We start from the raw sequence: 16,133 nt of genomic DNA, 5'->3' as shown, positions 1-16,133 counted from the left end.
AAATCGAAATGCAAACATCTAAATGGTTCACAGGTTAAGGCTTGACTTAGATGGGTGGATTGAAGGCTAAAGGGCGTAGTGTGTGTGTGGGGGGTATGTGTGTGTGTGTGTGTGTATGTGTGTGTGTGTATGTATGTGTGTGTGTGTGTGTGTATGTGTGTGTGTGTGGGGGTGTGTGTGTGTGTGTGTGTGTGTGTGTGTGTGTGTGTGTAGGTGTGTGTGTGATTGTGCGTGTGTGTATGTGTGCCCCCCTCTCTCTCTTTTTTTTTCTCTCTCTCTCCCTCTCTCTCTCTCTCTCTCTCTCTCTCTCTCTCTCTCTCTCTCTCTCTCTCTCTCTCTCTCTCTCTCTCTCTCTCTCCTTTAGCGCCTCATTACTACCCACTTTGATTTCTTTTGAATCACGGTTGCATATTTAAGATCTCTTTTCAGAAAAAAAGCAAATTGGAGCATTTTCATTTCCTAACTTCAAAAATCTATCAAATGAGCTATTCTACATCGACACTTTTTTGCTTGTTTTGTTGATAAACCCCAAGTAGTATTTAAGAAACTATTCGACCAGCTTTTGTGGTGAAGTATACCATATTTCTGCACCTGAAAAAGCCGGTCATGAGCGACGGGAAGTGCGTGTCTGTGTGTCGCCGACTTAAATGATTGCATTGTGGGTTTCCAGTGCAAAACTGACACTCATGAAACATTAACTGCAGATATTTACTGCAACTGCGTGTGCGTAATAATGGAATAATTATTCACCTGTGCACACAGGGAGCTGTCTAAATCCTTCTGCGCTTTTGCTCTGAGGTGACGAGAAGTTCGCCGGGCGAGTAAGATTATATAATGTCCTTTGAAATGAAGGAGCTTAGAAAATATTCACAAGTAAATTAACCAACCAACACACAAAGCAATCAAACAGATGCAGAGGGGAACACTAAGGGGAAACAGGTAAAATGAATGCTCGAAAACAACAGTTAAAAAACACACATACAAAACTAGGTAAAGGATATAATTCCTTCAGCCTTGCACGAATCCTTTGTGAGTGCATATAAATCCTTGACATTATCCACACTCAGAGAATACGTTTTGTCTCTTATGTCTGAAAACAAATGGACTGATGAAATGCTGTATGTTGGTGTTGTTGTGTTTCTTTGTCAAAAGCAATATATAAGACGTTTATTTATCACATCTGGATGTTGCAGAGAGTTGCAAGCCCGGTAAATCCACACTTTCGTAAGATCATGGGATACCGATAAGAAAGAAATCCCTACCTTTCAGAATTGCTTTTGAAATGCATGCATTGCTGTCGTACTTTGTTAATTTGCTTTGTCCGTTGAATTTATATCGTGAGTATATAACACCTACGTTAACCTTCAAGATGAATTCAGCAGAATTCCCTCTTCTGCACAGATAGGGCTAGGTTGTTGATTCATGGTATATGTCTAAATAGAAGAGTGCTATTTGTTCATGTCAAACCCTGCTGTGGATACGCGTATGTTGGATTTTTTTAATTATTTTTTTTATTTTTATATTTGTTTTTTAATGTCCATTCTACCGAGTTCGCTATGCGCAACCAATGCAAGTGTGTTTCCTTTCACATTTCACACGGTAGTCTCCATGTTTAACACTTTTACATTTGGGTCTGTCACTCTAACCCTTAGTTTTAAACGTGATGTTATTTAGATAGCATGTAGGGTAGCATATAATACCCATTAAAATATAAATTTGGGGCCACACAAGGAATAGTTTGGGGACATATTTTATCACTCACTTTCTTTCACACTTAAGGTACAAAGCCATAATGTCTGCGAGAAGTAAATTACGTTTTAATGATATACGATAACGACACATGCACAACCTGGCGGTGACCTAACAAGAAATGTCCCACTACCCATTAGCCCAGGTCACCGAGACACATTTCATTATAAAAACGTGATATATATATATATATATTGTTACCAGTAGGCATAACTTTAACTTGATGCCGTTGTTTTCACATTTTGACGTCTATTTGCATTGAGGGTAAAGATTTCATTTTGAAATATAGGTTCAAGGAGAGACGTAGTGGTCTTTTTGTTTGTTCTTGTGTATCTGTGTGTGTGTGCATGCTTGTTTGTGTGTTTGTCTGTTTGTGTTTTTATATGTGTTTGTGTCTGTTTGGTTGTTTCTTTCTTTCTTTCTTTCTTTGTTGTGTTTTGTTTGTGTGTGTGTGTTTGTTTGATTGGTTGTTTGCTTTCTTGCGTGCTTATTTGTTTTGTATTGTTTTGCATTTTTTATGTCGTATGTCCTTACGATTACTGTCATTACTATGTGTTTATCTTCGTAGCTGAAATAACAACAGACAGTTTCACCGTGTTGATTGTTGCAGGTCAGCTGACCGTTCCCAAGACAACAGAGGCTGACCTTGGGCAGACGGTGACCTTGCAGTGTCGCCTGGAGACCAAGGAGCGTTGGTACGTCATCGCCTGGACGCGTCTCCATGACAACGGCACCGATACCTTGCTCGTCAGCCTGCCGTCTGGACAAATGGTGACAATGCACACACATGCACACCCAACTGTCCATCCGTCTCATCGTCTGTCTGCCTGTATGGTTGTGTGTTCGGTAGTCCGTTCACCTGTCCGCCTATGTAACACACTATTCATCAACTCACACGTGTGTTTGTCTGAACGTCCGTATGCTTGCTCATCTGTCCTGCTATCCAACTGTTCCAAACAATATCCATCCATCTCTCTCTTGTTCTTTAACAACAACAAACTTGCAGGTCACGGCTAAACTTAATTTATGACTGAAAATTCCAGGAACACATAGTATACGAATAAGTACACTAAAATAAGTGTAATACTGTGTAAGATGTATCTATTGCTTGTAAAACACTTTGCTCCCGACATGTTTAAGTCAGCCATGACAATCATGTTATCGATACTCATGTTGGCAGTACAACTTATTTAGGCCCTATATCTCTAACTTTATGATTAAAATTTCTGCAGTTGTATCTCTGTTTTGTCAGCTTGTTTCCGGTACTTTGCTTGTCAGATAATAAATACAAACAGACAGACAAGCACGTGCATACTGGCGAATACCTATCAATACACATAACATGAATATAAAGAGACAGGATCACACAGGCGCATACATACATCGATAGCCATACAGACACAGACAAGGCATTCTCATAAAGAAACAGTAACAGAAACAGACACACAAAGACACACTAAGAAACAGAGACACATAGAGAGTCATATAGACACGCAAAGACACACACACACACACACACACACACACACACACACACACGCACGCACGCACGCACACACACACACACACACACACACACACACACACACACACACACACACACACACACACACACACACACACACTCACACGTGGGCTAAAAACCCCACGTTCACACATGTTTTTTGCACGAGTGGATTTGTACGTGTAGGTTTTTACCTCGCCATTCAGGCAGCATACGCCGATTTCGGGGGAAGCATGCAAGGTATTTTCGTGTTTCTATAACCCAACAACACACACGCACACACACACAAACACACACACACAGACACACACACACACACACACACACACACACACACACACGCACACACACACACACACACACACACACACACACACACACACACACACACACACACACACACACTCCTTCACAAAACCAGTACCGCTCTTATATCATCCACTTCAAGCCAACAATTACAGCACGCCAAGCCCTCTCTTCGCAATCACAAACACCCTAAACTCACAAACACAATCTTCTCGTCAAACAGATTTACAAACACACAATCATCCTTCGATTTCTCTTTTCAATCAAGGTACCCGACTGGAATCCGGAAATCCGGAAATCGTTGCGCATGCGCATTCAGCCGCTGATTACGGTGCAGACGGCCCTGGTGGAGTTCAGCCTGGTTATTTCGCCACTCAAGTGTGACGACAGGGGGCGATACCAGTGCCGGGCTGTGACCGCCTTTGGAGATCCGACTGCCAGCACCCTGCTGATTATCAAACGTGAGTGTGTTTGTCATCGTGGAGTCTTAGAAATTGACGGCGTTTGGAAATCACTCTGTCAGGATGTTCCAGCGTTATGGAAGAGTTGCACTCCACTTTCGTGAGCCAAACACACGTGTCCATCTGTTTTAATACGCTTAAAAATCATGGCAGAGTTATATATACGTATAGGCCCATTGCAGAAACTCAAGTTATCAACAGCATTTCTACTCGGCGCGCGCGGTATGAGAATCACGGGTCGTAACTCTCTGGAATTGGTCATCCGCCGCCATGTTGGATGCCTTGCACGATCTCTGACAGTGCTTGAGCGTTGGGTGGCGACTCGACAAAAGTGAAAATGACACGTTGTGTGGCATAGGGGGTAAAAATCAAGGGTCTGCCAAACCCGGCAAATGCAGTACCTCTCCCAATTGTAGTACTTTTCGGCAATATTTACAGTTTCTGTTACACGACATTTGAGATTGCCACAAATTCTCAAACGTCGTATAGTTGTGTTCTTTTATTCTACGTCGCCCGTCTTCGCAGCAGCAGAAAACAACTCGTCAAATTGAGTTCGAGGATTTATTTAGCATTACATACATACAACTGCACATCGTAGCAGAACTCAAATAGAAGCTTTTTTTACATACAAATCGCGCTGGCATATATAGTAAATACTCAATCTCGAGAATATTCCAGACCGAACATGATACCACTACATTATGCGAGCCGTGCATGGACTAAACTAGCGACATTCTCAATGACGTACATCAAAGCGCCGACGCACTTAATCCGAACGAACGCCACGAACCCACGAGTAAAAACGCGTGGTAAACAACTTGTTTTGACAGGACTAGAAAGTTCATCTGCATTCTCGTCAAAACATAAATATTGTGTTTACAAAATATAATATCGGTACTTTCCTACAAAGAACAAATAAGTCAACTACATGTAACACGCAAAACTGAACCAAAGCTCAGCAACGGTAGCGTTTCCTAACATTACCCCCAACACCAGAAGAAATTTACCTAATTTCTTTCAATCATTGAAACGCTACCCGTACACATATTATGTATACATAACAGATTGAAATCCAGGTATGTACATTAGTCTGTTGGAGAATGAACACAGTTTTAATCACATACTCGGCTGAGAAAATCTGCTCCAACATTGTCTGAACCCTTGATCGATTCCACTCGCATATCAAAGTTCTGCAAGTACATCACCCACCTCATGATACGATTATTCACGAACTTTGCAGAGTTCAGGTAGGTGAGGGGGTTGTGATCAGTCTGAAGCACGAATTTCACCCCTTGGAGGTAGAGTTCACATTTCTTGATTCCCCACACGATGGCTAAACACTCTTTCTCCATGGTCGAGTAGTTCTTCTCGGCTCCTGACAGCTTCTTGCTGGCATAGCTGACCGGAAACGGTTTACCTCCATGCTCTTGCATCAGCATGGCGCCGATCCCTTCGTCCGATGCGTCTGTACGCAAGATGAACTCTTTGGCAGTATCAGGAAGGCGTAGCACCGGGTCTCGTGACATCAGGTCGCGCACGGTCTGGTATGCCTTCTCCTGAGCTGGTCCCCAGAGTATTCGGTTGGGGCATCCTTTTCGGGTCATGTCCGACAAAGGCGCCGTTATGGCGGCGAAGTTTGGAATAAACTCTCTGTAGTACCCAGCCAATCCAAGGAAGGATCGCACCTGCTTCTTGGTTTCAGGACGTGGCGCATTGAGGATCTTGGTGACGTTTTCCAACAAAAGCCCCTTTTGACCTTCCTTCAGTGAATGACCTATGAAGTCAACGTTGTCGGTCCCCAAAATGCACTTGCTGGGTCTCACGGTCAGATTGGCTTTTGTCAGGCGGGAAAACAGTTCCCTCAAAGTCTCCAGATGCTCTGCGAAGGTCTCCGTGTGGACTAGCAGATCATCCCAGTAGTACACAACATTCTTCATTCCTTTGAGCATTTTTCGCATTCCCCTCTTAAGGGTAGCACCACTGTTCACCATGCCAAAAGGCATCCGCAGGCACTCATACGTTCCGTCTGGAGTTGCAAAGGCGGTCTTTGGTATGTCCTCTTCGCGCACAGGAATCTGCCAATATCCCTTGCTGAGATCGATCTTTGAGAAGATCTTACTGCCAGTCAACCGTCGGAACAGATCAGCCGCCGTCGGCATTGGTTCAGGGTCAAACACGGTGATCTTATTCACTTTCCTGAAGTCAATGCATACCCTGTTTGTACCGTCTTTCTTCTTGACAACAACAACGGGAGATGAGTAAGGGGATGATATGATGATTCACGGATGACCCCCATCTTCAACATATTGTCGATGTCCTTCTTCAAGGATTCCCGAGCCTGAAACGGGATAGGGTATGGTTTTGAGCGAACAGGAACGTCAGATGTGAGGTGGACTTCATGTTCGACCAAGGACGTAGAGCCTGGAACATCACATAACCTATGGGTGAAGTCGCCCATAAAATCATGCAGCTCCTTCTGCTGATCTTCTGTCAGGTCAGGTCCTAGCTTGACGTCATCCACTCCCTCTTTCTTGTGGAGGTCTCCCAACTCCAGTAGTTCCTCACCGTCGAACTCGTCTAGTTCGGCTGGTTCTTCCACACTTGCTGCGACCTGTACTGCTTCCGGAGGTCTCTCCACATACAGTTTCAGGAGGTTAGCGTGGTAGATCTTGGACTTCTTGCCGACATTCACCTTGTAGTCGTTGATCCCTACCACGGCCTCAACCTCGTATGGGCCTTTCCACTGCATCAGTAGTTTGTTGTGATCAGTGGGAAGCAGTATCAGCACTTTGTTACCTGGTGTAAACTTCCTGTTTACGGCTTTGCGGTCGTAGTAGTGCTTTCCACTATCCTGAGACTTTCTCAAGTTTTCTCTCGCAATCTCGAGAGTCTCCTCCAGTTTCTCTCGCAACTCGAACACGTACTGGTAACTGTTCTTCACTTCAGGTGTGTCCACATCTTTCGTCCACAATTCCTTTAGTATTTGCATCGGACCTCTCACGGTCCGCCCGTACATCAGCTCGAACGGGGAGAATCCAGTGGACTCTTGTGGCACCTCCCTGTATGCAAATAGCAAGGCATTGATGTAGCGATGCCACTGCCTTGGCTGCTCACTGCATAGTTTCTTCAGCGTGGACTTCAGCGTCGCATTGAATTTTTCTACCAGCCCATTGCACATCGGGTGATAGGGTGTCGTAGTCAAGTGACGAATGCTCAGCAACCTGTTGACCTCTTCCATACATTCAGAGACAAACTGTGTCCCCAGGTCTGTGAGGATCTCTTCAGGAACCCCAATTCTGCTGAAAATGTCCACAAGTGCCTCGGCAACAGTCTCGGTGTCAATTTTCTTCAGAGGCACGGCTTCTGGGTACCTGGTTGCATAGTCTACCAGGGTCAGTACCCAACGATGACCCGCTTCACTTGGCGGTTTTATCTCGCCGATGAGGTCAATGGCCACCCTCTTGAAAGGTCGGTCGATCAAAGGCATCTTCTGCAACGGCACTTTCGGGACCCTTCCTCGAGGTATGGTTTTCTGGCAAATATCGCACGATCGGCAGAATCGAGTCACATCTGCATGCAGTCCTGGCCAGTAAAACGCAGCCTGGATTCTGTCCGATGTCTTCTTGACCCCCAGGTGACCTCCCATAATAGAGTCGTGGGCCACCTCCATCACCTGGCGCCTAAGTGGTTGAGGCACCAGAACTTGACGTAATGGCTTCCCACCGTTGACTCTCGCGTGCTGGAACACTCTGTACAGGATCTTGGCCTTTACTTCAAATTGCACAGTGCCTTCGCCCTTAGTCATCTCCTTGACAGGACGACTCCTGTACTTTGTTAAGGTCGAATCAGCTTCCTGTAGCTGAATCAGCTGATCCCTGTCCACGACAGCAGTTGCAGAACTGTTGGTAACCCTGAGTGGCGTAGTTGTTTTGTCCTTCTTCGCCTGGGCTCTGGTCGTCACAGCGCTTACAACCTGCGGCTGGTCGCGGCGATGCACAGTTGCTCTGTCATCTCGTAACAGTTCGCTGATATCTTCATTCGCGAATGGCAGTGGGTCTTCCTCCTCAACAGCAGGCTGAGCTGCGCCCATTCTCCATTCGACATCAGGGTCATCAGGACGTCTCGCACCCCCAATGTTCCCAATTAATACATCGTACAAGGGCTTCTTCAGGCAGACGGCCTCAACTTCTCCGGTGAAGTCTGGAGTATCGATCTGGTCCTTCCCGTCAGTGAATGCTGGAAGTTTCGATGCCCTGTGTAGCATTTGCTGCTGGTTATCTCTTTGGCGTGGTGCCTCGTGCTGATTTTGAACACGCACCATTTTTGTCTGAAGCTCTAAGCGCTTCATCTCCATTTTTATTTGGAGCTCTAAGCGTTTCAGCTCAATTTGCCTTTCTTCACGCTGTGCTTCTCTTTCTCTTTCTTCACGCTGCGCTTGTCTTTCTTTATCTTCACGCTGCGCTTGTCTTTCTTCACGCTGCGCTTGTCTTTCTTTTTCTTCACGCTGCGCTTGTCTTTCTTCACGCTCACGCTGCGCTTGTCTTTCTTCACGCTGCGCCAGCAGTCGTGTCTGGGACTCGACGAACTCCGTCAGCTGCTTGCCTTTCAGTCCCAGTTCAACTCATTTTGCCCAGAACTCAGCCATTCTGGTCTTTTCCGGTGCGTTCGTCTGTATTCTTTCACAGCCACGAACGTAGACGAATGTAGTCTTCTAAAAGAACACAGTCTCTACTGCACCTCCGATGCTTCTCTCGTCGCTGTTCACCTTCGTAGACGCAGGCTGCCACCCTCCTCGTCTAACGTGACGGCGCACTCTGCTCACGATACGTACACGACGTACCTCAGTCGTATTTCGTAGTATTAATGCATTAGCTCCGCGACGAAGTCCGTCTCGTCCAAACGGCAGCTTACCTCTGTAATCCCGATACACTCCGGCGTCGCTCACCGTACCGAGCTGCGGCGATTACCAAACTCTTCACCAGTCACACCGAATCCACGGTTCCGTAGTCTCAATACTGATCCCTCAGGATACACCCGATTGATGGCTACCTCCTGTGACTGTCTTGACTGTCTTTGTTGCTGGAAAACCCTTGGCGTTAAACGTAGATCCTTGGCTTGGCCCCCAATTGTTACACGACATTTGAGATTGCCACAAATTCTCAAACGTCGTATAGTTGTGTTCTTTTATTCTACGTCGCCCGTCTTCGCAGCAGCAGAAAACAACTCGTCAAATTGAGTTCGAGGATTTATTTAGCATTACATACATACAACTGCACATCGTAGCAGAACTCAAATAGAAGCTTTTTTTACATACAAATCGCGCTGGCATATATAGTAAATACTCAATCTCGAGAATATTCCAGACCGAACATGATACCACTACATTATGCGAGCCGTGCATGGACTAAACTAGCGACATTCTCAATGACGTACATCAAAGCGCCGACGCACTTAATCCGAACGAACGCCACGAACCCACGAGTAAAAACGCGTGGTAAACAACTTGTTTTGACAGGACTAGAAAGTTCATCTGCATTCTCGTCAAAACATAAATATTGTGTTTACAAAATATAATATCGGTACTTTCCTACAAAGAACAAATAAGTCAACTACATGTAACACGCAAAACTGAACCAAAGCTCAGCAACGGTAGCGTTTCCTAACAGTTTCAAATTGCTAGGATAGCTTCTTTGTGGTTTTAGAGAGGTGTTCTGGGGAAACTGAAAGGTAGCCTCGTCAGGGGACAACTATTCAAACCCATATCCTCATTATTTTGATTCTCAATTGAGAATAATCATTTATAGATGACTATTATTCATTTCCCTTTTTAGGATGTACTTGCACGTACTGGTGGTTTATTACCCAAATGTCCTCACAGTGACTGAGGCTTATATAAGGCTCGGTGATTCGTGTATTTGTTTGTTCAGCCCATTTCTTTCTTGTGTTTATTCACAAGAAGAAAAACAATAAAGATAATCATTTATGTATGATTTATGGTGGGATTTTTCCTCCATGGTGTGTACTAGGATGTATTGTACTAAATGTACTGTGGTCGTATATTAACGGGTTATATTCCCCGTATGTGTACTATGCGTACAGGTTCATTGGAGGGAGGGTGTAATAGTTGTTTGTTTGGTTTAGCAACGAGACAATTCATCCCTTTTTGGAAGATGAGGGTGGTCCGCCCGAGGGCAGACCGGGTTGTAGGTTCGGGACAATAGATTGACTATTGTCGTTTAGGCAGCTTAGGGATTCTGTTTCGGTTCGCTGAGTGGTCGTGTGGCCGTTTTCGCTGTTGGTTACGGCGCTCGCGCCTTTCCCTGTCTGCATACACAGTGAAATACGCAAAAAGAACAAGAGTGCAATGAAGAAAACTAACAAAGACGGCATCCAATATGGCGGCGCGAAGAGAGTATGAGCGGAGTTGTGCCCCTTAGGGCTAAAGCTAGCCGATCCATTTGATAACGTCACGCCGAGTAAGAAGAATGAATTGGACCTATATTGTAGTCTTGCTGCGAATTTTCATTATAAAAGGGATGTTGCTTAGATTTATTTTCTTAGGATAATTTGTAAGATTGGCCGTCAGTAGGTCCAAAATGTGTACACACTTTAAGCAGTATGTGTTAGCATTGGCTTCAACGGTCGGTGCATATTCTGCCGAATGGACGACAACGGTTTTTTGCGATTAATAATAAGGTTTGGCTCGTCCGCAAGTACCGACGCCAAACGAATTCCCTGGAAGTTATGTACTACACAATAATGTTGCTTCCCTAACCAGTTGTTTTGTATATATTCACTGAGACTCGGCATGTGACCTCTACCCATAAACTTCACTCTGATATGTCTCAATGACGTAAACGCATTGCAGCATTAGTGTGCTAGTGTCCTGCTTTTAGTATTGGCCAACCTCATGTTTCCCCGTGCGGTTTTAGATATACATTAGGACTAAAGAACGTTAATTAAGGGACAATAACGATAGTGTCATGACACATGTGTACGGCGACATTTCATTAGACAGAATGCGCAGGCAAGCTGCAGATGACTTATACCTTGTTTTTTTGTCTTCTCAAAATTAAGGGCCTTCAGTAAGGTGTACGGCATCGTGTAAACTATCGTGTATCGTGTATTAGTCGGTCTAGGGTTTCATCTGGGATATGAACCTGTTTTTACCTGGACATACCTCAACAGCTTACAGCCTCACTGTTTTTCTTTCCTGATCACAATGTATGTCAACGGACACAGTCATCTTACTCTGCAACACTAATTCCAAAACAAATTACTGCTGTCCGCTGAGAGTAGTTGGGCTGTTGCATAGTAGTTAACCAAGTAGCAGAATATATCTTATCATGACAAAGACTGGCTAAAGCTGCTGTGGTTCACATCACTGTTTACGGGAGAAATGATCTGAACGAACATATCTGTCATTGGCTTTCGTAAATAATGCTTCAGTGGGAGGACAGGGACACAGAGGGGTAAACATCAGCATTGACAGAAGGTTTGTGTTGTGGGAGGCACGTCGTGGGCAGCAATGACAAACACTATCGTGTTTTTTTGTGTTTTGTTTTTTTTTGTTTTTTGCTTAACGCCCAGCCGACCACGAAGGGCCATATCAGGGCGGTGCTGCTTTGACATATAACGTGCGCCACACACAAGACAGAAGTCGCAGCACAGGCTTCATGTCTCACCCAGTCACATTATTCTGACACCGGACCAACCAGTCCTAGCACTAACCCCATAATGCCAGACGCCAGGCGGAGCAGCCACTAGATTGCCATTTTTAAAGTCTTAGGTATGACCCGGCCGGGGTTCGAACCCACGACCTCCAGATCACGGGGCGGACGCCTTACCACTAGGCCAACCGTGCCGGTACCACTATCGTGTGCATACGCCCATATTCAATACACGTGTTTCTTCTCTTGTGATGATACATTGAAAAAGAACCAACAATAACAAACCCAGATAGAATGCTAATGTCCTAAAATCCAGAACTATATTGTTGCCAAACCCAAACAGACACAAGAACGCCGACGTAATTATTGTCTTCTGGTGCGCACTCAACTATAACAAACATAAGCAGCACCACGTGATGCATCTTGCTTTTGCGTTTGCTGTAATCCTGGACAATTGTATCGTTGTTTTTTTTTAGGAGATCAGACATTGTTAATCACACATGTGCGTGCGTTTTTTTGTTGTTTTTTTATATCGGAAGTTTTCTATTTTTTTTATTTTTTTTATTATCATTTTAATTCTTATTAAATTATTATTGTTTTCCTTCAGTCTCACTCTTTCTCTCAGCTTCACACTCAATGGACAGTAAACAGATCATGGACAATTTGTTTTTATTTTCTTTTATTTACATTTACCCTCTCTCTCTCTCTCTCTCTCTCTCTCTCTCTCTCTCTCTCTCTCTCTCTCTCTCTCTCTCTCTCTCTCTCTCTCTCTCTCTCTCTCTCTCTCTCTCTCTCTCTATCTCTCTCTCTCTCTCAATCACTCCCTAGTCTGTCTTTCTCTGCATCCACTTTCTTTCTCTGCGACTTTCTGTTTTTTTTCTGAATTTTGTTCTTCGGATTCTTCTGTCTTCTTATTTGTTCCTCTTTTTTGCTCTCTCTCTCTCTCTCTCTCTCTCTCTCTCTCTCTCTCTCTCTCTCTCTCTCTCTCTCTCTCTCTCTCTCTCTCTCTCTCTCTCTCTCTCTCTCTCTCTCTCTCTCTCTCTCTCCTCTCCCCCATACTCTGTCGGTCTCTCTCTCCCACAGTCTGCCAATCTCTCTCTCTCTCTCTCTCTCTCTCTCTCTCTCTCTCTCTCTCTCTCTCTCTCTCTCTCTCTCTCTCTCTCTCTCTCTTCCTCTCTCTCTCACTGTCTCCTCTCGTTCTATCTTCTCTCTCTCCACCTATTTTTTTTTTTTATACATTTTGTCCTATATTTTCTTTAGTCATCATTTCTCCTTTTGTTACCTAACGTTTCTTTATTTCAATTTCACAGATAGCATGAATAATAAGATGAACGTAATTTTGGATCGTTTTATTATGTTTTTATTTTTTTTAACAATTTTCAGATTTTTAATGACCAAAGTCATTAATTAAATTTTAAGCCACCAAGCTAAAATGCAATACCGAAGTCCGACCTTCGTCGAAGATTGCTTGGCCAAAATGTCAATCAATTTGATTGAAAAATGAGGGTGTGACAGTGCCGCCTCAACTTTTACAAAAAGCCGGATATGACGTTATAAAAGACATTCATCGAAAAAAAGAAAAAAACATCCAGGGATATCATTCCCAGGAACTCTCATGTAAAATGTCATAAAGATTGGTCCAGTAGTTTAGTCTGAATCGCTCTACACACACACACGCACAGACACACACACACACACACACACACACACACACACACACACACACACACACACACACACACACACACACACACACACACACACACACACACACACACACACACACACACACACACACACACACACACACACACACACACACACACATACATCACGACCCTCGTCTCGATTTCCCCTCTATGTTAACACATTTAGTCAAAACTTGATTAAATGTAATGAGAGGTTATCTCCCATAATTTGCTGACATGTTGCTCCTCATTTCAGACGTTCTTCATTTAATCTTTGTAAATTTTTCTTTATTAGCGCTGACTATATATTGTCAAGACATCCTTACAATACTGTGCACGTAGCCAGTTATAGTACTTTCTCAAATGTGACCCTCCACCACGGAATGAGTCGCATGTCACCTTTGCATGATTTTCATATTTGTACATTTTCCTAAAGAGTTGTGTATGCTCTATCCAGTGGTGAAAACCGTTTGAGTTAATAAGCCTGTGACTAAGGTGACCCTCACACTGTTACCAGACACTCCCCGGACTTATATTAAGCCTAGCGCAGAACCGCGCGAGGTGACATGCGACTCATTTCGTGGTGGAGGGTCACACATTTGTATGCTTTAAATTACTCGAAAAGGACCTGTAAACACATGCGCCATCCTCCATCTCTCTGTCGTTATGTCTCTGTCTCTGGCTCTGTCTCTGTCTGTCTCTCTGTCTGTCTCTCTGTCTGTCTCTCTGTCTTTCTCTGTCGGTATGTCTGTCTGTCTGTCTCTGTTTCTGTCTCTGTCTCTCTTTGTCTCTCTGTGTCTGTGTGTGTCTCTCTCTCTCTCTGTCTGTTTCTTTATTTCTTTCTCTCTGTCTCTCTCTCTGTCTATTTTTGTCTCTTTCTCTTTCTGTCTGTCTGTCTGTCTGTCTCTCTCTGTCTCTCTCTGTCTCTGTCTCTCTGTATGTCTCTATCTCTCTCTCTGTTTGTCTGTCTGTCTGTCTCTCTCTCTCTCTCTCTCTCTCTCTCTCTCTCTCTCTCTCTCTCTCTCTCTCTCTCTCTCTCTCTCTCTCTCTCTCTCTCTCTCGCTCTCTCTTTGCCCTCTATTTTTATGTTCTTTCCGAAAGATGCTAAAACGAATGTCAATCCTATTCATAGCAAATGTATTCAGGACAATAACATCCCTTATCGTATGCACATTTTTTGTTTTATCCGCAGAGCCACCGGGCACCCCTCAAGTGACATACAAGCACCATTCCTGGACCCTCAACACCACGCTGAGCGTTTTGTGTGAAGCGGAAGCTGGCATACCTCCCCAGGAATTCCTCTGGTACTTTAAGAAACCCAACATGCGCAATTTCCAGATCGTCGAGCGTCAAAACGAGGCTGTGTACCATCACGAGGCCGGTTGTCGGGTGACGTCACGGCGCGCGCTGCACGTGAAAGTGACGTCAGAGTCGCGAGGGACGACGTACCGCTGCGCCTTGCCAGGGAGGGTAGAGGAGCAGGAGCTGTATGATGAAATACAAGTGCAGTTACTGCTATGTGAGTGAATATTGTATTCAACTTTATTTTTCAAACAACAAGATGACTGTGGGTGAGATATACAAAGTTGAAAAAAAATAAAAAAAATGTACTTACGAACACAAGGACAGCACATGTATGCACAGATGAGACACATGTTCGCCTATGGAGGTTTCTTCTTCGGGGCAACAAATACAAAGTAAAACAAAAAGCAAAGGCAGCATAACATGTATTTAATAATATGTTTGTTTGGTATTGATCTCGTTCATTTTTTTTTTCAATACACGTCAATGGCTTTACAAATTCTAGTTGACCATTGAGCATACTTCCTATGTTTGTTAATAAAGCTTTAAAAGCAATGCCTTCCAAACTACGTATTTTATTCATTTAGGAAAATACAACGCGTATTCCAAAAACTTCAAATCAAATACCAAAACCCTATAACGTGCATGTTATTGTCAAAGACACAAACACAATCATAAATTGATAAGGGAAACAAAATCGATCAAACAAACACAATTCAATTCAGTACGCACAACAAGGATATGAGGGTTCAACGGATCGTTCTGTTCAGAACAAAAAAAGCCACGTTGCATGTTTGTTAAGAAACGAGCCTTAAAGGCATAGAAAGCTGATGAATATACACGCTAATTGTTTTACCCAGAGCTGGAGACAGACTAAATTAAGTTCCCTGCAAAATATTGTGGTCTAGGAGCCCTTAAATGTTGAGATATTTTAATTTTTATTTTGATCTAGATGGTCCTATTTATAGATTTGGCAACACATGTAACGTTGATGCAAGGGAGCTAACACCGCGGCTTTGTTGACATCCTCACTTTTTCAGAGGCTAGAACAAGCTGTAATGCATGTATTATGGTCTGCGCATGGTGACATATCGTCATTATATGGTCTTATGGTGCGTTTGACATCGATTGTGGGCAAACTACACTTTGTAAACACGGGAGTGCGTTAGTATGCCTTTAACATAATATGACAATTTGTTCTAAATTGTATGCGCAGTGCCAGGATCATCGGCCGACACGCGAATGCTGCACACCAGTTCTTGCACTGACAGCACTTGTCAGTTAAATGGTAACGGTGTGTGTGTGTATGTGTGTGTGTGAGTGTGTGTGTGTGTGTGTGTGTGTGTATGTGTGTGTATACATGCATGTGTGTGTATGTGTTTGTGTGTGTGTGTGTATGTGTGTGCATGTGTGTGTGTGTGTTTGTGTGTGTGTGTGTGTGTGTGTGTGTGTG

At 44.0% G+C, this 16,133-nt stretch overlaps 1 protein-coding gene across 1 annotated transcript; it reads left to right on the top strand.

Moving 5' to 3' along the window:
* Positions 1 to 2,359: 2,359 nt before the first annotated feature.
* On the top strand, positions 2,360 to 15,968 carry LOC138956960 (uncharacterized; the record flags this gene model as incomplete). Its single annotated transcript, XM_070328152.1, has 4 exons — positions 2,360 to 2,520; positions 3,828 to 4,020; positions 14,571 to 14,897; positions 15,897 to 15,968. Coding segments are annotated over 4 exons (753 nt in total), but the record flags the coding sequence as incomplete, so codon positions are not given.
* Between the last annotated feature and the right edge of the window lie 165 nt (positions 15,969 to 16,133).

This window comes from Littorina saxatilis, unplaced genomic scaffold (genome assembly GCF_037325665.1).
Source record: "Littorina saxatilis isolate snail1 unplaced genomic scaffold, US_GU_Lsax_2.0 scaffold_2225, whole genome shotgun sequence".
Lineage (NCBI taxonomy): Eukaryota > Metazoa > Mollusca > Gastropoda > Littorinimorpha > Littorinidae > Littorina > Littorina saxatilis.
Note: the sequence above shows the minus strand (reverse complement) of the source record. Positions and strands in the feature narration are given on the sequence as shown.